The 26,186-nt window shown below is 46.5% G+C and overlaps 1 protein-coding gene across 1 annotated transcript; it reads right to left on the reverse strand.

The window, feature by feature from the left end:
• Positions 1-8,142: 8,142 nt before the first annotated feature.
• LOC123465617 (histone-lysine N-methyltransferase PRDM9-like) lies at positions 8,143-25,408 on the reverse strand. Its single transcript, XM_045165183.1, is given in 12 exon segments — positions 8,143-8,433; positions 8,597-8,773; positions 8,775-9,030; positions 10,714-10,907; positions 15,437-15,504; positions 16,074-16,345; positions 16,562-16,663; positions 17,491-17,647; positions 19,592-19,641; positions 24,117-24,224; positions 24,531-24,654; positions 25,340-25,408. Coding segments are annotated over 12 exon segments (1,851 nt in total). The 3' UTR covers positions 8,143-8,159.
• Positions 25,409-26,186: the final 778 nt, after the last annotated feature.

Below are 26,186 nucleotides of genomic sequence, written 5' to 3' on the forward strand. Positions count from 1 at the left end.
ATTATGTTTATACATAATCAGTTCTTCTGCAGTGAGAACATTTACACCTGGCCGGGTACTCTGTGCAATAGGACATGGAGACCTGGGTGCAGACTGGGCCTGTCCTCTGTCCTGGAAGACTCTGTGCCTGTGTCTGAATGTCAGTGCTCAGATTTCTGGGGTCTGGAGCTGAGGTGGGTTTCTCTGGGTGACTGTGGGCTTCCATGGCCCTCCCAGGGGTCAGTGCTGAGGTAGGGCTCTTAGTCTTTCCCTCTGACAAGTTCATCTCCTCTGGGGCTCATCGAGACAACTCAGATAGGCTACCTGGTTGTTGTTGTTCAGTCTCTAAGTGTGTCCAACTATTTGTGACTACATGGACTGCAACACATCAAGCTTCCCTGTTCTCCACTGTCTCCTGGAGTTTGCTCAAACTCACATCCATTGAGTCGGTGATGCCATCCAACCATCTCATCCTCTGTTGTCCTCTTCTCCTCCTGCCTTCAATCTTTCCCAGCATCAGGGTCTTTTTCAATAAGTCAGCTTTTCCCATGAGGTGGTCAAACTATTGGAGCTTCAGCTTCAGCATCAGTCCGTCCAATGAATATTCACAGTTGATTTCCTTTAGGATTGATTGGTTTGATCTCCTTGCAGTCCAAGGGGCTCTCAAACATATTCTCTAACACCACAGTTTGAAAGCATCAGTTTTTCGGTGCTCAGCCTTCTTTATGGTCCAGCTCTCACATTCATACACGCCTACTGGACAAACCACAGCTTTGACCATATGGACCTGGCTTGTTTACATATTGGAGGCCCACCGACCACAGCCAAGGTGTCCTGACCGAGGGAATATGTGACCCCAGGTAGGGGGGTCTGGGGACTGAGTCTCACCTCATCTGCATGGGCCAGAATCATGTGCAGAGGGAGACCATATACTCAAAGCTAAGAAAAAGGGAAGAATACACGTGAGCTTCACTTGACTTGTGTTTAGGAATAAATGCTTTACAGTATCATTTTATACAGGCCTCTGCCTATTTCCTCTTTATCCCTGAGTGGTTCCCCATCCCTGGGGCTCCTGGAGACTCCTCAGGTGAGCTACCTGGTAATTATTCCAATTCACCAGCATGAGCATTGGGGAGAAGGGAGCAGGTTTATCTGGGCAATTGATTATCTGGGCACATGGACCAGCAAAAAGCTAATGAGCAGCAGGTGAGGTTGCAGCGGTGATCTCCTTCCAGTAGACCTCCATAGTCAGCAGAGACCAGACCTACCCCTCCTCTTCCAGCCCAGCATTTGATGTGTTTTCACAGAATCTCAGTGGGATAACAGAAGACCCAGACTGCCAGCACCATGGCAGTGTGTTCAACATTATTATGCAGCTGTAAAAACAGTTAATATCACACAGAACCGAAGGGAATGTGGGAGAGCAGGAGGGGGAACCTGGGTCCCCAGTGACACCCTCTCAGCGAGGCTGGGCCTGGGTTGGGCTGGAGGGTGTGACTGAGAGTTTGCTGGACAGGATGCCACATTTAGAGGGCCTCCTGCAGTGTAAGTTTCAGGGCTACATAGCAACTAAGTGCAGAGCATGGTGGCTGAGCTGATGGTTGTGGATCCTGCAGGCAGAACTCCAAACCCCTAATGTTGGAAGATTGTCTGGAGTCACAGGACATGCTTGCTCTCTCTGCTGAGATGATCTCAATGGGGATCCAGGTTCCCCCTCCTACTCTCTAGGAGCCATCAGACTGCAGCCACTCCCCACAGTAAGCCCTGAGGAAACTCGGGAAGGAGAAGAATACCTGCCCTCTAGCAGGAATCAAAGTGCAACCACTTCTCATGGTGAACCCTGAGGAAACTCAGGAGGGAAAAGAATACCTGCATTCCAGCAGCCATCAAAGTGCAGCCACTCCCATGGTGATCCCTGAGAAAAGTCTGGAAGGAGAAGACAGGATACTGGCCCCAGATGGTGAGGTGTGTATCAAAGGGGATGATTTCAACGAGATGACTCTTGCATCTTCCCATACATAAAAAGTGCAAAATTCCTTACCTTTAGATGCTTCCTGCATTTTTGAAGCCCTAAAAGATTCTTGCTGAATAAAACATAACTCTTAACACCTAGATTATAAATATTTTTGTGTCTACACATATGAAGTAGACACTTTCCAAAGAGCAACAAAAGATAAATCTCAACATTCAGAAAACTGGCACCAGTGGTGGGCACTCCCCAAAAGATGCAACTGGTGGAGCAATTAGAACAATCAGGTTCCCATTTTCCATAAGATTGTGGAATGGACACTGAGAGTGGGGAATTGTTACAGGGAAGAACAAAATCTGACTCCATGTTAAAAAAATTTTTTTTTTCAAATTCAATCTTTTACTTTAACCTTTGCTTCCTGTTGGTTTGTTTGCTACAGGGATACTGTCCATACATAATGGCCTACTTCAGGAAACCCTGCCCCTCTGGCTTTGTTTAGGACCTGTCCACCTGTGGATGGCTACAGGAAGGGAGAAAGTAACACATCTCCTCCCTAGGCTGGCCATTCCAGGAGATATTTGCCAGATTAATGGCCTTTTTACTTTATTTCCTCACCTTCTCAGCTCTGTGTTCTATAAAAGACACTGGCAACCAGACCCTGACAAGATGGTTTCTTTGAGCTGTTAGTCTGCTATCTTCTCAATCTGCCAGCTTTCCAAGTAAAGTCGTATTTCTTGCCTCAGCACCTCGCCTCTGGTTTATTGGCCTGTTGTGAGGCATGCAGAGCAAGCTTGGACTTGATAACAATCACACATGCTTTGCAGTCAAAAAATCAAAGCATAAAATGGAAGCAATGTTGTAACAAATTCAATAAAGACTCTGAAAATGAACCATATCAAAAAGATCTGAAACCAAAAGGAAGTCAGTGGTTGTCTGAACTATTTAAAAAGGAGTTAGTGCCCCTCTTGCCCATACCCCAGAAGCCACACTGGACAGTTAGGCCCTGTCCACTCAGGACACCCTCTCCGGACCCCAGGTGGATGTGCTCTGCCCCAGTGCCCACCTGGGTCTCAGGAGATAGATGAGACACAACCTAGGGGGTCTTTTCTCTGGTCCAGGGGAGCATCACACCAACCGCCCTGTCTCCCTGCCCATAATAAATAAGGAGTGTTGTTGGCACCTGGGCGAGTGATGCTGTGGGCACCTGGACAGCCTTTTCCCTGTGAGAGTTGATGTGAAGACAACACAGAAGAGAACCAGCCAAGAAGGATCCAGTCAGAAGTAAAGCCCTCTTTACAGGGACACCGTGAGACCCAAGCACTCACTCTGCCCACCCTGCTCCAACTTCTGGGAACTGGCCTTTGTCATTCTCTGGGCAGGAGGTGGAAAGGGCAACCTGGTCCTCTCTTCAACCTCCTGAGACCAAGGTGGGCACTAGGGGCAGCAGCAGCTCCACCTGGAGTCCAGAGAGAGTGTCCTGAATGCACAGGGCCTAACCGTTCAGTGAGGCCGGCCCTTGTCCACAGTGCACTGACCTGCGGCAGGGTCTCAGGTCCCTGGCATCCAGCTCACCCATCGCCAACCCCAGCTTGGTGTCTTGGGAGCCCCTCGCTGGCAGGCACCCAGGAGGTGAAAGCTGCATGCCCAGCGAGAAGGAGGAGAAGCCGGTGGGGCAGGGGTCCAGCATGGAGTGTCCAAGGCCCCTCTGCTCTCCCAAGAACACCCAGCCCTGCCTGCCATGGCCTTTCTCTTCTTCAGTATGTGTGGCTGATGTTGCCAAACACCTTCCTCTGGAAGAGAAGGCTCTGTGACCGTGGAAGGGGTGGAGGTGAGGAGGCGCTGTAACCCTAATCCCAGGAAGCTTCAGGACAAACTTCCCTGAGCCCTGAACGTACTGCTTGTTAAATCTGTACCAACTGAAGCCGAGATCCAGGCAAATTCTCTGTGAAAACACTTACCATGTCGAGCAAGAGAAACAACTGAGGTCAAGATCTGGGCAGGTTCTCTGTGGAAACACGTTTCGTTTCCAACAAGAGAACAAACCGAGGCCGAGGTCTGGGCAGATTCTCTGTGGAAACAGTTTTCACGTCCAAAAAGAGAACCAACTAGGCCGAGATACAGGCAGGTTTCTATGAAACACTTTTTGTTTCCAACAAGAGGACCAACTGAGGCTGAGATCCAGGCAGGTTCTCTGTGGAAACACCTTTCTTTCCAAAAAGAGAGGATTTAACCCACAGCCGAACCCTGAGACGTGGGACATGCTGTTACTTAGAGAATGCAGGGAAGGTGTTTGAGAGGCTTCTTCTCAGGCGGCTACCCTGAGGCCCCTGGAGTTACTGGACCTAGAGGCGGAGCACTCACGCTTGTCTCCTCACTGCAGACCAGACAATGCCCCCAACTTCACAGTCCTGCTCCCCCGCCTCCCTGAGCTCAACAGAATCCCCCCCCCCCCCCCCAATCACAAGGCCAAAGCGCAGTCTTCTTGGTGAGCAGAGCAGAGGCCGGTGGGAAGGTAGGTGGAGGCTGAAAGCTTTTGTAGAAGAAAAACACACACGTGTGTTACCACATGTGGTGGCCAGATGCTTCAGTAATTGGTGTTCCCTACACATTTATGGGTGGGTTTTAGTTTCTGTATTTTCTAATTTTTTTTTAAACAGCTGCATGTTATGAGAAAATTTTTGCAATCAACCACGAGAACTTGCAAAATAAGATCTTTGTTTTTTTTTCTTTCCCTAAAATGTTGCAGTTTTCTATGGTGACAGATGAACAGCCTCCTGCCTTTGAATATTCATTTAATTGGCTGTGCTGGGTCTTAGCTGTGGCATGTGGGATCTAGTGCCCTGACCAGGGATTGAACCTGGCCCCACTGTGTTGGGAGCTCAGAGTCTTAGCCTCTGGACCAGCAGGGAATGCTGCAACCTCCTACTTAAAAAAAGATTATTTGTTTACTTTTGGCTGTGCTGGGTCTTCGCTGCCGTGCGGGCTTTTCTCTGGTTGTAGGGCATGGGGGCTGCTCTCTCGTTTCTGTGCGTAACTTCTCACTGTGGTGGCTGTTCTGGTTGGAAGCACAGGCCCTGGGCACTTGGGCTGCAGTAGCTGTGCATGGGCTTAGTTGCTCCATGGCACGTGGGGTCTTCCCAGATCAGGGATTGAACCCGTGTCTCCTGCATTGGCAGGTGGATTCTTAACCACAGCACCACCAAGGAAGTCATTCCCCTTCCCATTTTCTGCCAACATCCCACTTTAAAAAAAGACAAAATAATCTGTTTAGTAAGTTTTCAGGAGTCTGAGCTCTGAGGTCAGCGTCTGTGGCGTCATTCTCCCAAAGGCATCTTGGTTTCAGATACTGGCTGGGCTCATGAGTCTGGCGACCAGGGTAGGTCTGATGGCTGAAGACAGGCTTGGCCTCTGGAGCTCTGCCCTCACCGACCCACCCAGGGTCCAGAGCCCTGGCAGCCAAGCAGAGCCACATGCAGGCGGGGCTGGTACGGCTGTGGGGCCGCTGCGGTCAGGGTGGAGCATGAGGCAGAGGCAGCTGGCTGTCCTGTCCCCGCGACTGCTGCACTCCTATGTGCCCGTGCAGGGCAGTCACGGTGTCAGGTGAGGCCTGGCCACCGTCGTGGGGACAGGATGGGACCTCAGACAGCTCACATCCCCACTCCCCATCCCCCAGCTCCGCTTCAGATTGTGGCTTGTGGCTGCTGGCAGCTCCCTGGGCTGGGAGGCTGTGTAAAGCACTAGCCCCCTTGCTCAAGGTCAGCTGAGACCCTCAGGTCTGGGGTCAGATACCATCCCTGCCACCGTGCAGGTCGTCCCACTTCTGTGAGGGAGGGCCTGTGCAGGGCTGTGGTTGATGGGGGGCTTGGGGGTGTTGTGGGCTGGCCCAGGAGCCAGCTTTTTGGGGCAGGAGAGGGGAGCGGAGGGGAGGGGAGGGAGAAGCTTTGAATTGGTCAGGCTTCCAGGGGATTCCAGGCCCAGCCCTGGTGGGAGGTGCAGGTGAGAAGCCCCTGCAAGTTTCTGGGTCCCCACCATTTTTCAGTTGATGCCCATCTGCCTGCACCACCCCTAACTCTCCCTCCTGTGGCCCCTGCCTCAAGCCACAGAAGATGGGGAGTTTACGTGGCTTCCCTTCCTGTAGGGAAACCAAACCACAGACAAACACGTTCTTTAAAAAAGTATGAAAGAAAAGAGAAAATAACAGTGGGTGGTTATTACTGACACGGTTCATGTAGAGACGCTTCGGAAGCCTGGCACAGGGAGGGAACTGAGGGCCATTGCCCCCAGCCCTGGAGTTTGCACCGCCCTGTGGCCCACTTTCCCCTTGGTGTCTTCTGGTGACCAGGTGGACTTCAGCCTCCTGAACCCCTTCTAGAAGGATCAGGACAGGGCAGAGGTTATTCACAGAGGGGAGGGTGTGGTCGACTCTTGAGAACACCATTGGCTCCACTCTGTGTCGGAGCTCAGTTCTGGGTCTAAGCAAGCGTGGCTTCCTGGTGCGGTCCCCAACTTCACTCACCAGGGGAGGCCTTTGTGTCTATCTTGTCCCCACGTGCTGCCTGGTCACCCCGGGACCCGTGCTGTGTGTATCTGCTCTGCTCACAGCACACTCCGTGGCCCATCAGACTTCACTCATAAAAAAGGTAAGTGTAAGGATGAGCTTTTCTGTAGTTAAGAATTTCAAGGTCGAGGCAGCATTGACCAGAGCATGTGGGGACAGATACGAGGCTGTGCATTAGAGAAGCCACAGTATGGGCTTCGAGGACCCTCTGTGTGGGTGGTGGGATGGGGCCAGACAGGGATTTTCTGAACGTGTGGCTCCAGGCTCTTTTTTCAGCAGGGTGGATGACTGTCAGCATTGCCTGTCTGTGGAGGGGCTCTGGGGCTGCCCAGCTCAGCAGGAACGGAAGTGGTGGGAAGGGAGGTCGCCCTCCCTTAGCACCCCTGACCTCACACTCCCCATCAGGGCAGTCGAGTGCCTAAACGGCCCCTTCCCTGTCTAACTCTGAAGACCTGGAAGGTGTGGGGGCTGAAGGACACACAGGAAACAAAATTCTGTAAAGCAATTATCCTTCAGTTAAAAGATAAAAAGAGATTAAAGAAAAAAGCACAAAGAACAGCAAAAGCGGGGCTTGCATTCTCATCAGCCTCTGCCAGATTCCGCCTGTGCTTATGCATCAGACTAAAATGCTGCTGCCTCTACTGTGTATCACAGACGAGAATAGAGACACAGAGAGGTTGAGCATCTTGCCCCAGGTCACACAGCCGCTGAGTGCAGGGCTGAGAACTGGATCCCTGTGGTCAAATCTGGAGTCCAGGTGCTGTGATGACCCTGAGGGAGTGGCAAAGACCAGATGGCCCAGGCTGAGCCAGGCACACACACATGCCCACACTCACGTGCCTGAGGCCTTCACTTTGAGGCTACAGAAGTCAGAGGAATCCAGAGGGCAACCAGGAGACACCAAAGGAGAGTTGAGGTCCATAAGGAGGAGAGGCCACACTTCCCAGGAGGCCGGGGAATTCTCTTCCCTGGTGATTCTGTCTCAAACCCTAGATTCCTCTCCCTGAACCCAGGAACTGACTGTCCAATGCCTAACTGAGCTGGCTCCAGAATTATGCCTTCCCAGGGGTTCAGCTACCACTGGACCCCACTGCACTCAGTAATAAGGGGGGTATAAGTACGTAGTCTGGGCTTCAGATTTCTTTGGAGACAAAAATTATCAGAAGAGGAGTACAAAAAACCATGAAGGCAATTGGCATGAACATCTCCAGAACACCTAAGAAACCCTCTGCTCTTTATCTACCTCCTCTCCTATCATGAAAGTGTCATAAAGTGAAACTGTCAAAAAGGTCTATTTAATCAAGTAATTCTGTGCTTATCACACTCTTTCCTTAAAATATTTATTTATGTATTTATTTTTTCGGCTGCGCTGTGTCTTAGTTGCAGCATGTGGGAGCTAGTTCCCCAATCAGGTAGTGAGCATGGGTCTCTGCAATGGATTCTTGGCCACTGGACCACCTGGGAAGTCTCTCCTCATACACTTGGGGACTGTAATGGGTCACAGACCTCCTCTGAGGCCCCCTTAGAGCTGAGGCATGGGGTGGCTGCAGTAATCCTCCTGTGCTAAGATGTGGTTTGTTTGTCATGACTCACACTCTCTGCAAACATAGGGCTGCTCCCCTGTGTGTGTCCTCTGGTGTGTGATGAGATTTATCACTGAAGCTTCGCCCACACTCCCTGCAAACATAGGGCTTCACCCCTCTGTGTCCTCTGGTGCATGATTAGGAGGGACTTCTGACTGAAGCTTCGCCCACACTCCCCGCAAACATAGGGCTTCTCCCCTGTGTGTGTCCTCTGGTGTCTGATGAGACTTGACTTCTGACTGAAGCTTCACCCACACACCCTGCAAACATAGAGCTTCTCCCCTGTGCGTGTCCTCTGGTGTCTGATGAGATGGGACTTCTGACTGAAGCCTTGCCCACACTCCCTGCAAACATAGGGCTTCTCCCCTGTGTGTGTCCTCTGGTGCATGACGAGGAGGGACTTCTGACTGAAGCTTCACCCACACTCCCTGCAAACATAGGGCTTCTGCCCTGTGTGTTCTCTCGTGTGTGATGAGACTTGACTAAACCTTGGAGCTTTGCCCACACTCTCCATACTTGACTTCTATAATCCCTGAGACCCCTGCCCCCATAAATAATTTGCCTGTGTCCTCTGGATTCAGTCTCTGGCTTGTGCTGGGCTCTTCTGTGATTCTCTTATGTACCCCAGAAGCCCCCATTTGTCTTCTGGGTGAGTAGGAGGAGGCCCTTGAAATCCTCTTCAGCCTTGCTTTTCAGCAAAGGTTGGAGCCTGTCCTTGGCCTTGCAACCCTCAGGTTTGTCACTTGGGCTGTGTGGATTGGAATATCGCTGCTGCTGATTTTGACTGCCTGGGCAGGGATCCTCTGGTTGGAGGTGGTCTCTTGCAGATGGTCTCAGGAGGGTCTGAGAAGGGTGATTGCATTGGACGTGTTGGCTGAGGAATTTCTGACTGGAGAAGGCCAGAGAGCAGGAGGCACATGGGTGGCTCTTGGGCTTCGGTTCTGCTGAAAGAGGAAGCTTTTGGTCAGGTAGCGGGTTTGCCACGGTAAGGCCGCCCCACTGATCATCTAGGTGTTGATGGTGCACGATTTGTCTCCCATCAAGTGTGTCTTTACAGTCCACGTCTCCATTCCATTCTTATTCTCTATGTCTACAGAAATCCAGGAAGCTTGTGTCAAGGGCCTTTTCTACATATCACCCAGACTAGGGACCTTCCAGCAGCATCAGAGGCAGTGTCTCTCCTGATAGAGGTGGATCTACAGGGACCTTTCCCTGCGTGTAAGTATCTGAAAAGTCATGTCACAGTTGCCACAGGTATTTTACTCTACTGAGAGAGAAGACTTGATGACTTAGGTGGAATCTTCCTGATCGGCTCCCTGTGAGGGGAAAGGGTCTATTAAGTTAAGGGCACCTGGCCTGGAGCTCTCTGCATGTGGGAGGCAGCACAGGGGGTGGTTAGAGCAGGTTTGAGTAAAGCTGAATTTATGGCTCCTTGTTCAAAGAGAAGCCTTTGTGTCAATCTCTGCAGGAAGTGGGTTTCAGACTGCAGGAGACCAAGAGGCCCAGGTCCTACTGACTACAGGTCTCTGGCTCCTGCTGGCCCAATTGGTTCATAAATTGCTCCTCTTTCAGTTTTCCATAAATCATAAAATAAAGGCATGTCCTTTCTCAAGCCTCACCAGTATTCATAGCTCATTTATTTCATTCAGTCTTACTGCATTTAACATGCACTAGGAAGTCCTGTTTAAAAATACATCTCCAGCTAGACTCCTCACACCCTCACTCCCGAGCATCTTTATCCAGCCCACTCTCCCCTCATGTCTGGCAGTGAACTGACCTATGAGCGGAATCCCCACTGCTATCTCTTCCCAAAAGTGAACGAAAGCATTGTCTTAGCACAGAGAACATGCCACTTGCAGCTGAAAGCCACACGGTTGTTCTGTGTTACCCAGGAAGACCCATGGGGCGTGCACCCGGACACAGGCCCTGAGGCTTCTGCGTCCCATCCAGCCTCCTTCCTCTCCCTCTGTGCTTCCTCCTGCCACCACTGGCATGGCCTCTTTTCCTGGCCCTGGGGCTGCGGCACTGGCTGCTCCCCTGCCTGGAATCCTTTCCCACAGGTGTTATCTCTGCAGAGACCCTGCCCACCATCCTGCAGCACACCCCACCCTCTGCTCACGCTGATTGGAGGCACTTTCCCTCCACTGGTTTTCCTCAGAGCACCAGCCCCCATCTGGTATGAAGTCCATGCTGCCCCAGGGCAGTGGTTCTGTCTCTTTCAGTGGGTGGAGCCCTGTCTGGCACAGAGTATAAACTCACATGACAACAAACTGATACAGTAACAGAATGCAAATCGCTGTACATGTGTCGCTTAGAAATGTGGAGGAAATGAGGAAGAAACAGGTAAAGGTGAGAGAGCTGGTAGGTGCTAGAAAACTTGCTTTTTGCTTCTAAGCCTTTCAGCAGAAGGTGATGTTACATATTTTTCTGCATGAAATATTGAAAATTAGAACTAACATTTTTAATATACATTTTTTCCCTAATAGTCATATGAAATGAATCAAATTCTGAGGCATTTTAATGATGACATGACTGACTTTGGACTGGATTGTACTCTGCTTTGGAATCGGACCAGAGAGGCTCCCCAGGATGGGGTGGGGCGTTGGAAGAGGGGTGGCGCTCACCTCTCCCGGCCGTGAGCTTGTTCTTCCCCCTGCTGTCCCGCTTGATGCTGAGGTCCCAGCCATACTCGTCCCCATACCAGATCAGCAGCTCACAGCCCGGCCTGACCACCTGGCAGGTTCGGTAGAAGATCTGCCCTTGATACTGCAAGGCCACCAGGTTCTGCTCGTCGTCGTCCCGGGCACAGTTCACATACCTGGGGTCAAGGCCAGAAAGGGAAAGAAACCTCAGGTGATGAGTCCCCTCCTCTGTCGGGCCATGCCCAGCTCCTTGCCTTCAGGCTCTGAGGCTGCCATGGCTCCCATCGCCCCTCATGGGGACCTTCTGTTCACACCTTCGACCAGGCCGTGTGAATTCCTATTTCCAGATCCTGTTTCTGGTCCTCTTCCTGGCTGGAATGCTTTTCTCTCCTTACCTAATTAGCCATTTTATAGAGCCCAGTTCCAGACTCATCTCCACCTGGACTGTCCATGAGGCTGGTGACCTCCAGCTCCTCTAAACTCTGAATTAAGTTCTCTTTCATTCCACAGGACTTGGTGCTCCTCTGCTAGCATGCAGCCCTCAGCACTCACCCCAGCCTGCCTTTTCTCCCAAGGCTTTCCTCCAATCTCCCCACGTTTATCCAGGGCCATATTTGCTTGCCCACCCCCTCTCATGAAAACTTGGAGAGTGCTCTGACATAGCTTGAGACCCATAACAGTGATAGTTTATTCACTTTCTGCCTGCCCTGATGAAAGGAGGGGCCCTCAGAGAATGGCCCTGCTCATGGACATCCTGGCCCCCATTCCTTCCCAGGCCTCAGGGCCCACTTCTCACTGAAATGGAGCCTGGGGAGGTTGTTGAGCACATGGACTCAAGGCCTCCCATGTTAGGTTATCCTGGTGCTGTGCAGTTACTCAAAAATAGGAAATTAAGGTTACTGTTCCTAAAATCAATTGGTTAATGTCTGTCTGCAGTTGTTCTCCAAAACATGGGTTGGGTGACCTGCTTCAGTAATGAAGTTCACTGTCTAAACTGGAACACAAAATGCTTGGTAAGTGTCAGTTAAGTCAGTTAAAGTATCCCGATGTCCAAGGAGAGGTGGCTGCGCGAGCACAGAGAGCCAAGAGGAGCTACTCCACGTACAAGGTCAGGAGGGGCGGCTGTGAGGAGATACCCCATGTCCAAGGTAAAAGAAACCCAGGTAAGACTGTAGGTGCTGCAAGAGGCATCAGAGGGCAGACACATAAACCATAATCACAGAAATCGAGTCAATCTAATCACATGGGTCACAGCCTCGTCTAACTCAATCAAACTAAGCCATGCTGTTGTGGGGCCACCCAAGATGGGTGGGTCATGGTGGAGAGGTCTGACAGAATGTGGTCCACTGGAGAAGGGAATGGCAAAACACTTCAGTATTCTTGCCTTGAGAACCCCATGAACAGTATGAAAAGGAAAAATGATAGGATACTCAAAGAGGAACTCCCCAGATCAGTAGGTACCCAATAGGCTACTGGAGATCAGTGGAGAAATAACTCCACAAAGAATGAAGGGATGGAGCCAAAGCAAAAACAATACCCAGTTGTGGATGTGACTGGTGATAGAAGCAAGGTCCAATGTTGTAAAGAGCAATATTGCATAGGAACCTGGATTGTTAGGTCCATGAATCAAGGCAAATGGGAAGTGGTCAAACAGGAGATGGCAAGAGTGAACGTCAATATTCTAGGAATCAGCGAACTAAAATGGACTGGAATGGGTGAATTTAACTCAGATGACCATTATATCTACTACTGCGGGCAGGAATCCCTTAGAAGAAATGGAGTAGCCATCATGGTCAACAAAAGAGTCCAAAATACAGTACTTGGATGCAATCTCAAAAAAAAAAAAAAAAAAAAATTAAATAAATCCCCCAAACCAGAATGATCTCTGTTCGTTTCCAAGGCAAACCATTCAATATCACAGTAATCCAAGTCTATGCCCCAACCAGTAATGTTGAAGAAGCTGAAGTTGAACGGTTCTATGAAGACCTACAAGACCTTTTAGAACTAACACCCCAAAAAGATGTCCTTTTCATTATAGGGGACTGGAATGCAAAAGTAGTAAGTCAAGAAACACCTGGAGTAACAGGCAAATTTGGCCTTGGAATAAGGAATGAAGTAGGGCAAAGGCTAATAAAGTTTTTCCAAGAGAGTGCATTGGTCATAGCAAACACCCTCTTCCAACAACACAAGAGAAGACTCTACACATGGACATCACCGGATGGCCAACACTGAAATCAGATTGATTATATTCTTTGCAGTCAAATATGGAGAAGCTCTATACAGTCAGCAAAAACAAGACCAGGAGCAGACTGTGGCTCAGATCATGAACTACTTATTGCCAAATTCAGACTTAAATTGAATAAAGAAGGGAAAACCATTAGACCATTCAAGTATGACCTAAATCAAATTCCTTATGATTATAGTGGAAGTTAGAAATAGATTTAAGGGCCTATATCAGATAGATAGAATGCCTGATGAACTATGGATGGAGGGTCATGACATTGTACAGGAGACAGGGATCAAGACCATCCCCATGGAAAAGAAATGCAAAAAAGCAATATGGCTGTCTGGGGAGGCCTTACAAATAGCTGTGAAGAGAAGAGAAGCAAAAAGCAAAAGAGAAAAGGAAAGATATAAGCATCTGAATGCAGAGTTCCAAAGAATAGCAAGGAGAGATAAGAAAACCTTCCTCAGTGATCAATGCAAAGACATAGAGGAAAACAACAGAATGGGAAAGACTAGAGATCTCTTCAAGAAAATTAGAGATACCAAGGGAACATTTCATGCAAAGATGGGCTCGATAAAAGACAGAAATGGTATGGACCTAACAGAAGCAGAAGATATCAAGAAGAGGTGGCAAGAATACACAGAAGAACTGTACAAAAAAGATCTTCACGACCCAGATAATCACGATGGTGTGATCACTCACCTATAGCCAGACATCCTGGAATGCGAAGTCAAGTAGGCCTTAGAAAGCATCACTATGAACAAAGCTAGTAGAGGTGATGGAATTCCAGTTGAGCTATTCAAATCCTGGAAGATGATGCTGTGAAGTACTGCATTCAATATGCCAGCAAATTTGGAAAACTCAGCAGTGGCCCCAGGACTGGAAAAGGTCAGTTTTCATTCCAATCCCAAAGAAAGGCAATGTCAAAGAATGCTCAAACAACTGCACAATTGCACTCATCTCACATGCTAGTAAAGTAATGCTCAAAATTCTCCAAGCCAGGCTTCAGCAATATGTGAACCATGAACTTCCAGATGTTCAAACTGGTTTTAGAAAGGGCAGAGGAACCAGAGATCAAATTGGCAATATCTGCTGGATCATGGAAAAATGATGAGAGTTCCAGAAAAACATCTATTTCTGCTTTATTGACTATGCCAAAGCCTTTGACTGTGTGGATCACAATAAACTGTGGAAAATTCTGAAAGAGATGGGAATACCAGACCACCTGACCTCTTGAGAAACTTCTATGCAGGTCAGGAAGCAACAGTTAGAACTGGACATGGAACAACAGAATGGTTCCAAATAGGAAAAGGAGTATGTCAAGGCTGTGTGTTGTCACCCTGCTTATTTAACTTCTATGCAGAGTACACCATGAGAAACGCTGGGCTGGAAGAAGCACAAGCTGGAATCAAGTGTGCTGGGAGAAATATGAATAACCTCAGATATGCAGATGACACCACCCTTATGGCAGAAAGTGAAGAGGAACTAAAGAGCCTCTTGATGAAAGTGAAAGACGAGAGTGAAAAAGTTGGCTTAAAGCTGAACATTCAGAAAATGAAGATCATGGCATCTGGTCCCATCACTTCATGGGAAATAGATCGGGAAACAGTGGAAACAGTGTCAGAGTTTATGTTTTTGGGCTCCAAAATCACTGCAGATGGTGATTGCAGCCATGAAATTAAAAGACGCTTACTCCTTGGAAGGAAAGTTATGACCAACTAGATAGCATATTCAAAAGCAGAGACATTATTTTGCCAACAAAGGTCTGTCTAGTCAAGGCTATGATTTTTCCATGGTCATGTATGGATGTGAGAGTTGGACTGTGAAGAAAGCTGAGTGCCAAAGAATTGGTGCTTTTGAACTGTGGTGTTGGAGAAGACTCTTGAGAGTCCCTTGGACTGCAAGAAGATCCAACTAGTCCATTCTAAAGGAGATTAGTCCTGGGTGTTCATTGGAAGGACTGATGCTGAAGCTGAAAATCCAATACTTTGGCCACCTCATGTGAAGATTTGATTCATTGGAAAAGAGTCTGATTCTGGGAGGGATTGGAGGCAGGAGGAGAAGGGGATGACAGAGGATGAGATGGCTGGATGGCATCACTGACTGGATGGACATGAGTTTGGGTGAACTCCGGGAGTTGGTGATGGACAGGGAAGCCTGGCGTGCTGCAATGAGGTCACAAAGGGTCAGACAAGACTGAGCGACTGAACTGAACTGAACTGAAAGTGTCCCTGGTGAATCTAGACTCCTAAAGTTGTTTTCATGTACCACAGTTTTGTTCAGCATGTAGACTTGTATTTTGATGTCACATGCTATATTTTTATTTTTTTCTGATGTCTTTTGAAATGAAAGAGCATGATATGAATGGAAAAGAGGTAAGAAGATGTGAAAGCTGTTGAGGTAGCCAGGTTGAGAAGGAAAGGGGTGTGGGCTTGAGGGAGGAGCGACATCTATACACTGCAGACTCACTGCACGCACCTCATCCAGTTGGCCAAAGACATGTCCTTTCCATCCACATACTCATAGCAGTTTCTCCCTTTGGTGATCTGAGTGTCAGAAAAAGAGTTTCAAGCTTTCTTCTCTCTTTTATTTTTTTGGTAGGAAGTAATAGAAGAACTATTTTCCTCTGCTGTCATTGGTGCTCTTCGGCCTGCATAGATTCAACTGCCAGTCAGACCACATGGTAAGCTTCTTAATCATTCCAAGTAGGAAAGGGCTCCACAAGGGAGGAGTCACATCTGTGTGCCTGTACCACTGTCTCCCACCTCTCCTCTGACCTGTGGATGGAAGTCCTGCGTGTGTGTACCACGGTGTTCCCACCTCTCCTCTGACCTTTACATGGAAGTGCGGTGTGTGTACCACGGTGTTCCCACCTCTCCTCTGACCTTTACATGGAAGTGCGGTGTGTGTACCACGGTGTTGCCACCTCTCCTCTGACCTTTGGATGGAAGGCCTGTGTTCATGCCCGGTGCACACAGTACACAGGGCTGACTGTGTCATTGCCGACTGTGTCATCACCACTGGTGTCCTCCCATGTAGACATGAAGTACCCCCCACCCTCACCACCCACAAGTGATTAGAGGCCAGAGGACAGGGAAATAGGGGTGTTTCTCACCAGCCAGGAGTATCCTCTGTGGGCGGCCTCTTCGTCATCTGTAATCTGGCCCTCGTAGGGGCCAAAGTGCAGGCCCAGTGGCAGATCGGATGCCTCGTTCCACACTCCAAGCCCAGCCTCAGGGATGCCCGACAGTCTGATACTTAACCCAGGGGGCAGAGTGAAGGCTGAGCGGTTGGCATGCCCCCTTTCCGCTGCACAGTCCTTTACAAAGGTTGGGGGCCCGTGGGCAGCACAGCTGTCGATGAAGAAGTTCTGACACTCCTCACAATCTGGAGGTGAGAGCAACAGGGATGAGGGGAGGTACAGTGATGTTGCTGGTCGTAAATACCTTCAGAAAGAACTGGGGCACTCACGGCACATGGCCTTGATCCTGCACCCCAAGTCATAGAGGAAGGGGATAATTGGGGGACCAAATGGTGAGGTGAGGTTATTGGACCAGGGCCTCATAGCCCCTTCTCCATGAGTGGGCCAGCGGGGTCACTCACAGAGGTAGTTGTCATCCTGGGGCTCGCTGACCTCTTGGTACACAAGGCCCTTTCTTTCTCGTAGACTGTACCTCTTAACTCCAGTCTCCTTTCTTCTGTGTTCTAAGATGGAGAACAGAAGCTAAACAAGGCTGGTGGGGTCTGGAGAGTTAGTCCCTGTTTTATCAGAAAGTATGAGATCTCCTACCTGTCCATCTATACACTTTATTAACATTTTATTACATTTATTTTTCAAGCTTTTACTTTTGTATTTTTATGTTTTAATTTTACATTATTTATTGGCCATGCTACATGTCTTGTGGGATCTTAGTTCCCTGACCAGGAATGGAACCCACACCTCCTGCAGTGGAAGCAGGGAGTCTTAACCACTTAACCACCAGGAAGTCCCTTCTCTATGCTTTGTTTCTTCTCCCTTTAACTACTGGTTCAGGAGACTGAGTCTCCTCACTGACCACAAATGCCCAGTTCAGTGTTAGCTTCCTGTACTTCCCGTTAGTAGGTTTAACTTCTCAACCTTCTTACTTAGAAAATAGTTCACTGACACATGTACTCAGAAAACATACATTGAGGGCACGTGACACATAAGGCATTGAGCAGAGGTCTGGGCATAAACACTAATAAAATGCGGTCCCTATTATCACAGCTCGATTTATTGAACTACTTGTAGGTGTCAGACTTCTGCATTTTTGTAAGGCTTTCAAGCACTGTATGAGTTATGTATCCTTATCTTCACTTTATAGATGAGCATTCAGACCTCAGAAAATGTATAAGATTTTCCCAAGGCCCCAGTGCTAACTTCATGTTTCAGATCAGTCCAGCTTAAACCCATGCCTACCCAAAGTCCATGCCACACACCTAGGCCATACTTATTAGTTTTTCTATAGTGATGAGAGGAACTAATTAGAGGAACTCCCCAAATTTTCTCTTACCGACTTTTTGTCTGGGTTGCTGTTCTGGGGCCCTTGCTTTTCTGGGAGGGGGCACCGGTTTCTGAGCCTGCTTGGAGCCACTTGTCTTCAGCAATTTTGCTGCTCCCAGCAATTCCTTCAAACTAGATTCCTTACTTAATGGTGCCTTGGGCATTCCCTTCCATGTGAGTAAAAGACAACATTCATTTCTTTAGTTCTTTAGGACTTTATGAAGTGTTTTCACATGCATGACTTTAGTTAATACTTTGACAGTTCTTGGAAATACCTGATGGATGGGGCGGACACGAACACTGGAGTGTAAAACAAGGACCTAAGTGGGTAGTGAATCAAAGCTAGAATTCATATCTTAAGGTTCTTTCCCTTCAGCTTTCTGCACAAAATTGAGAGCAAGGCAGGGAGACTAGCTGGAGGTCAGAGAAAGAAGAGGTAGGGCTCGTAGAGAAATCCGGGGGGTTTTCTATTAATTAGTGGACTTTTGATAGATGAGGAAGTGTGGAAAATTACAGAGGGGATAAAACACATCTGGGAAATAAGGTGACAAACCAGTGAGATTGATAAGAGAAAAGACGATTGGCAGAAACACATTTAGACAATAAAGAAAATGAGCTGAAAGTTGCAGGTTGCCATGTCCTCTTAGAGGCAATATTTGGAATTAAAATAGTTGGTCTCATCAATTCTCCTTGAACAAGGCCATATGACTAGCTGGTTCTCCTCAGTTTCCTGATCCATAAATTGGTATACATACTAATTCTTAATGTTATAGTGGACATGAAATTTAATAACATTCAACAAATCATTGTGTGAGCTATTTAATACAGTATGAATGTGAGCGTACACCCCTGCCATCAATTTATCCCCTAACTCCCTCTATATTTGAAGTCTAGCTTACAGATACCCTCTTCAGCATTCTTTGACCTTCCTACTCCTAGATGAATGTTTAAATGTGCAGTCACTCATTCAAAAAACATTCAGGGGGCTCTCAGGGGCTTTGAGCTGGGTCTGGACTTCTGAGAATTAATAGGTATGGGCTAGGCTCTCAAAGCTCATAACACAGGGGCAGGCTAAACAAATGATTCCAAACAGGAGAGTTGCCTAATCAGAGCTCAGAGGAAGGAGTTGTTACTTCCTCCTACAAGAATGAGCATTTGAAATGATGCCCAGATGATGAGTTTCTACTCAAAAGCAGGTAACCTATGTGAAGTCCTTCAGTCATTTTCTTATTTGTTGCTTTTCAGTCATAAACCTGAGGCTTGTCAGGGCTGTGAGTTGCTTCCTCTTATTGGCATGGGAGGCTCTGAGGTAGGGATCCTGTCGCCTTCTTCATCCTGGACCGTCCTCTCTACACACTGCCCAACATGTTCTTAAGCTTCTTCATCTTGGACAGTCCACTCTACAGACTGCTCAACATGTCCTTCAGCTTCTTCATCTTTCACTGTCCACTCTACAAAGTGCCCAACATGTCCTTAAGCTTCTTCATCCTGGACCGTCCTCTCTTAAAATCTGCCCAGCATGTCCTTAAGCTTCTTCATCTTTGACCACCCACTCTACAAACTGCCCAACATATCCTTAAGCTTCCCTTAGTCAGATGCCGTAGCATATCCCTCCCTAGCACAGCAGGATGAAGTGAGGTTGAAAACATCTCTCAGATGAATGATATAAAGATGTATGAATAAGTTTCATAGAACTATGGAAGTTTTAATCAGTTTGTAAGGGGTTTAGAGAATGTGCTTTGGATTAGATTGCACTACCAGTGATACTGTGATCTCAGGCATATAATCAAATGTATTTTACCTCATTTTTTGGATCTATAATGGTGATAGCTATATACCTACTTATAGGTACTGTAGGATTGTTTTAAGTAAGTTTATTCACATAAAATGCTTTAAAGTCTGAAATATTGTGAAAATAATGTAACAATAGAACTGCCTACTATTGTTGCTGTTCTTACTAAGTATAGAGATGATGATGATATCAGACATTGTGCTAAAGATTCAGGACAGGAAGGCAGGAGTCTCCAGGATCTCTGTGTTTTCTCCTATTCTCATCTGTGACTGGATCCATGAGGAGGATATTTTGGTAACAGGATTTGGGAAATACTCACCTTCTGGTGTTTACTGGGCTCCACTCTGAAGGCCATTGAAAAAGGTTTACCTAAAAAATGAGAATCAGTGTTTTTGTTGATAAATGTTTCCAAACTCTGGGCATTCTAATTAAGGACACATAATTCTGAGCCAGAGAGTGACAAAGACAATGATTACCAAAGGAGGAATGGAAAATTTCTGTATCATCAACTCCTATGCTTCCACTGGGAGCATTACATAATTTTCTTACAATTAAAAAAAAACATGAAACCTCATCTGTGCCTCATCTGATGTTCATAAGTATCTAATAAGTTTACTAGCCTTTCATGACAAAAATACTCAACAATGTAGAAACAGAAGGAAGTGATTGCAATATAATAAAGGTCATATATGAAAAGTCTACCTCTAACATCATAGTCATCAGTGAAAAGCTGAAAATTTCTAAGATCCAGAAAAAAAGGCAAGGATGCCCATTCTCAACATTTCTATTCACCATAATATTAGAAGTCCTAGCCAGGGCATTAGATTAGAAAAGGAAACAAAAGGCTTCCACTTGGAAAGAAAGAAGTAAAATTATGTCTGTTCACAGGGGGCATGATTTTATGTGCAGAAAAATATTTAAAATTCCACACACACAAAAAAACCTGCACAGAGTGTTGCACAGTACAAAATCAACATTCAAATACCTTTCCTTGCATGAACAATGACCATTTAAAAAAGGAAAATAAGAAAACAATCCTATTTATTTTTTATTTTTTTAAAGCTATAGTCTAGAGTGAAAAAAAAATTATTTTTATTTATTTGTTTGTGCCAGGTCTTTGTTGTGGCATTTGGGATCTAGTTCCCTGACCAGGGCCTGAACCCAAGTTCTCTGCATTGGGAGTGTGGAGTCTTAGCCACTTGACAAATAATCTTATTTATAATAGCATCGAAAAGAATGAAGTAATTAGGAGTAAACTTAAGGAGATGAAAGACTTATACATTGAAAACTACAACGTATTGCTGAAAGGAATCTGACATAGTAAATAGATAGCTGTCTCATGTTTATGGATTTAGAGGCTTAATATTATTAAGTTGTTCATACTACTCAAAGCAATTTAAAGATTTAATGCAATTCCTATTAAAATCCCAATGGAAGTTTTTTCAGATATAGAAAATCCATCCTACAGTTAACACGGAATCTCAGAGCACCCCAAATAGGCAAAACAATCTTAGAAAGAACAGCAAAGCTGGAGGCCTCTGATTTCAGAACATATTACAAAGGTACAGTAACCAAAAGAGTATAGTTTTGGCATAAATGTGTGCTTAGTCCCTCAGTCTTCTTGACTCTTTGTGACCTTTTGGATGATAGCCCACCAGGCTCCTCTGTCCAGGGGATTTCTCAGGCAAGAATACTGGAGGGGGTTGCCATTTCCTTCTCCAGGGGATCTTCTTAATCCATGGATTGAACCCACATCTCCTGTGTCTCCTGCATTGAAGGCAGATTCTTCAGCTGCTGAGCCACTGAGGAAGTCGGCTGGCATAAAGACAGATATGTCAATCAATGGAACAAAATAGACAGCCAGAAATAAACTCTTGGATACATGGTCTAATGATCTTCATCAAGGGTGTCAAGATAATGGGGAAAGTTTAATCCCTGTAATGTATGGTGCTGGGGAAACAAAATATCCATGTGCAAAATAATGAACATCTTATATCATGAAGTAAAATCAACTCAGAATGGATTAAAGACCTAAATGCAAGATTTGATAAGACTCTTAGAAGAAAACAAGGGTGAAGCTTCATGACATTGAATCAGCAATGATTTCTTAGATGTGGTACCAAGTGCACAAGTATTAGTAACAAAGTAGAAATAGACAAATGAGACTACATTAATCTTAAAACCTCTGTGCAGCAAAGGGCACAGTGAACAGAGTGAAAAGGCCACTTACAGAATGGTAGAAAATATTTGTAAAATATGTATCTGATAAGGGGTTAATAAGCATATACCAATACGAAGGCTACCTATAAGCCAGGAAGAGAACCTGATTGACCATAATGGCACCCTGATATCAAACATCCATGCTCCAACATTGTAAGAAAACAAATTTCTGTGGTTTAAGGCATGCAGTCTGTTTTGTTATGGCAGTCTGAGCTGACTAACACAGTGAGAGAAGGAATTGAATAGACATTTCTCCAAAGAAGATACACAAATGGCCAACAAACATATGAAAAGATGTTCAATATTACTAATCAATAGGGAAATACAAATTAAAACCACAATGGAAATTATCTCATACCTTCTGTGATGGGCAATATGAATAAGAAGACAGTAGCAAGTTTGATAAGGATATGGAGAAATTGGAACCCTTATACAATATTGTTGGCAATGTAAAATGTTGCAAGCTTTATAGAAAACAGTATGGAGTTTCCACAGAAAATTAGAACTGCTGTATGATCTAGAAATCCAACTCAAGGGTATATTTCCATAAAAAATTGAAAGTGAGATATTGAATAAATAGTGTGCACAGGTATGGCCATTGCTGCATTATTCCCAGTTGGCAAGATGTATAAGCAATCTAAATGTTCATTGGTGGATAAACAGATAAAGATTATATATAAGATATATCTTATGTCTGTTATATCCACATGCACACATGGGATGTTTTTAAGCCTTAAACAAGAATTCTGTCATATGCTACATTATGGATGGGCCTTGATGATATTATACTAAGTGAAATGAACCAATAAAAAAAGACAAGTATTGCCTGATTCCACTTCTATGAAGTATCTAAATCAATCAAATCCATGGAAACAGAAAATACAATTGTGGTTGCCAAGGGCTATGAGGATGAAGGATTGGAGAATTGTTGCTCAGTGGGTTAGGGCTTCAATCACGCAAGATGGAACATTTCTACAGATTTGTTGTACAGCAGTGTGTATATACGGGAGAAGGCAATGGCACCCCACTCCAGTAACTCTTGCCTGGAAAATCCCATGGACCGAGGAGCCTGGTAGGCTGCAGTCCATGGGGTCGCTAGAGTCGGACACGACTGAGCGACTTCACTTTCACTTTTCACTTTCATGCATTGGAGAAGGAAATGGCAACCCACTCCAGTGTTCTTGCTTGGAGAATCCCAGGGACGGGGGAGCCTGTGGGCTGCCGTCTATGGGGTCGCACAGAGTCGGACACGACTGAAGCGACTTAGCAGTAGCAGCAGCAGTGTGTATATATATCCCCGGTGGCTCAGCAGTAAAAATTCTGTCTGCAATGCAGGAGATGCAACAGACACAGGTTCGATCCCTGGGTTGGGAAGATAACCTGGAGCAGGAAATGGCAACCCACTCCAGGACTCTTGCCTGGAGAATTCCATGGACAGAGGATCCTGGTGGCTACAGTCCGTGGGTATGCAGAGTCCGACATGACTGAGCGATTAACACTATAGCCACTAACTCTAATGTGTACATAGTTAGCAACAGTGTACCATACACTCAGAAATTGTTAAGAAGGTAAATAAAGATGTGCAGAGGTATGGTGAACCATGGCATATGTATTCCCTACGAAGAATCTCTCTTCATGTGAAAACCTTTGCAGACAACCAAATGTTTGGTTTCCATGTCTCTTATACTAGTTTTAATAACTTAAGGGAGTAGAAGGACTTCCATGGTGGCATGGTGGATGAGAATCTGCCTGCCAGTGCAGAGGGCACAGGTTCGATGGCTGGTCCAGGAAGATTCCACTTTCTGCTGGGCAACTAAGCCTGTGTGTCACAAACTACTGAGCCTGCACGTGCTCTGCAATGAGAAGCCACTCACCGCAACCAGAGAAAGCCCGTGCACAGCCACGAAGACCCAGTGCAGCCAAAACTACAAAATTAATTTTTAAAAATCTGGGAGAACAGAAATCCATAGATGGAGAATCAGAGAACTATCTAAATTGTTTTCTCCAGTCTAGGCAGATTAACTCTTCTAAACTGTTTGAGCAGCAGAAGAGGAAGTGAGCTGCTCACTTCTATTGTATAAAGAGTGTACTTCATTTTATTTACCTGATGCTGTCTCTGGTCAGTGAAATATGGGAAAGATCAGGGAGAATAAATAGTTCTCCCAAATCCTTTCCCAGAATTAAAACAAAGAATTAGTTTAACCTTAGGGTAATAAGATCATGTGGTGTTGTTTTATATACATACATAAATAATGTATCTTGACATAATATGTTAATCATTTCCTCTTCTAAGAGATTTAATCCAATAACCTAATTATTATGAGATTAGTATTAAATCTCTTTGGTGAATTTATAGTCTAAGGTTTCTTTAATTGCCTTTCATTAAGAATGTTTAGCAAAAATAATTCTTTTTAAAAAGAATGATAAATTTTAAACATAAAACTTTTGAGAATTACACTGGAAAACCTATACATTCATCTTCATTCAGGCTGATTTCAATATTCAGCCACAACCACTTTGGAATGCTGAAAATTATGTTTTCTTTGCTAATGGCTGAGAAGTAGTTGAGACCTAAGCCCAGGCTGGTTTCAGGAAGACACCTCCAAATCCTCCTGGCCCCTCACCTTGCTGCCTCGGTGTCCATTCTTCATCAGAATCCTCAGTGTCATCTACCTGGGGTTTGATGACCTGCCTGCGGTGATGCATGAAAGCTGGTCGAGTGGCTCTGAAACCTGGAAAAAAACAAAATGTTTGTTCTACCAGGGGGAACAAAGCACAGAAGCAATGGAAAGTGTCACAAAGTCAGGGAAATCAATAAGATGGGCTGGGAGAATCTAGAACAAGGCAAGAGGTGAGCTCTGCACTGCAGGATCAACCTCCATTTGATAGAAAACAATAAAAATTTCCTCCAGGTTAGTCTCCACACAAAAGGGAACTGTGAGCAGATGAAGCCACCTAAGAGAGGGCCAAGTAAACACTGAGGATGAAGACCTGTTTCATGTTTCCCAGGCTCACAGGCACCCAGCACTTCCTGTTACCTATAGTAATCAGTGCTTCATAGTTCCTTTTCACATTCCTATATTGGATTTTTTCCCATTCTCCCATCTCTTCCCATTCTTCCTTGGAGAAGTATATGGAGATGTCTTTGAAAGCATCTTTGGCCTAAGGAAAATAATAGATTTCATCAGTGATTTACTAATCTAAGTCAGACCTTAGAGCTGGGCCTTCTCTCCACCTTTTGTGCAGGGAGTAGCCTGAAGCTCGGATAAAGCAATGGCACCCCACTCCAGTACTCTTGCCTGGAAAATCCCATGGACGGAGGAGCCTGGTAGGCTGCAGTCCATGGGGTCACTAAGAGTTGGACACGACTGAGTGACTTCACTTTCACTTTTCACTTTCATGCGTTGGAGAAGGAAATGGCAACCCACTCCAGTGTTCTTGCCTGCAGAATCCCAGGGACGGGGGAGCCTGGTGAGCTGCCGTCTATGGGGTCGCACAGAGTGGGAAGCGACTTAGCAGCAGCAGCAGCAGCAGCCTGAAGCTACTGGATGGTCTCTGTGAGACAGGCATGCAGACTTTCCTTCCTGCCTGTGTTCTGGTTAACTGAACAAACACTGAGCATTTTCCTAATTCTCCCTGGACACAAAGCAGTTGACAATGCTAATGTCCTGTTTTGTCCCACTCCACCCCACCATCTAAGACAGGACCAGGCATTCCCACCCTGTTACATTCACAGAGAAGTTTACTCAGCTGCCCAGGCAAGCAGGCTGTGGTCCTTCAGGGACCAGTGCTGTGTCCTTCGTATAGAGCTGGCTTAGAGGTGGACTTTGCTGCCTCTGCCTCTCACCGTGGGCTTCCACTCTGTTCTCCCAGCATCTCCCTCAGTGCTCTCCTCTGGAGACCTGTTTGGCCTCATGGCCATGGGACTGCCTCAAAGCCAAGGTGCCTGTGGAAGAAAGGTGCTGAGATAGCCCAGACCACTGTCCAGAGCCTGGTCTGTCTTCCTTGGGTGGAGTGTCCAGGGCAGGATGGTGAGGGGAAAGTTGGGGTAAGAGTATTGGTGGGATGGATGGATCCTGACTAGCTACGACAGACTAGCCTAATGTCAATTAGATTTGGTTTCTTTGGTTCCCCTACAGTTCAGCCCCTCTGAAGAAAGGCCCTGGGAGGGACATGTCTGTGGGTGACAGTGAGTCCTGAGGAGACCTGGAAGCCCCTAACTGCTGGACTGGGGTCAGGCTGAAATCAAGGCTCTGTTCCAGTGCAGGAGAGGAAATATTTCTCCAAGAAGAGTTTTGAGGATCTCCTCCTGGGGACTCAGAAAAATATGGGCATAACGTGGGTTCTACGTCTAAGGGACAAGTTGCTTGACTTGAGGAGATCTGGGTCCCACAGGCAGAAGGAACTGGGGTCCTCAGACAGAGGGGACCGGGGATCTTTTTGCTGATGTAGAATGCGCAGGGTGAGAGAACTTGGGATCTTTGAGGCTGAGGAAATCGGGGTTTCTTACTAAGGGGATTTAGGTCTCCGACAGGCAGGATAGTTAGGGTCTTGAGGAGGAAAAGTTTTAAGAGCTCCCAGGCTGAGGTATTCAGTGTCTCCGAGGTTAAGGAAATTTTGTCTCTCTGCGGGGGCTATTTTTAGGGTGCCTCAGGCTGAGGGGAACTGGGGTTACTCTAGGAATTTGAGGGTCG

This window comes from Bubalus bubalis, chromosome 3, assembly GCF_019923935.1.
Source record: "Bubalus bubalis isolate 160015118507 breed Murrah chromosome 3, NDDB_SH_1, whole genome shotgun sequence".
Lineage (NCBI taxonomy): Eukaryota > Metazoa > Chordata > Mammalia > Artiodactyla > Bovidae > Bubalus > Bubalus bubalis.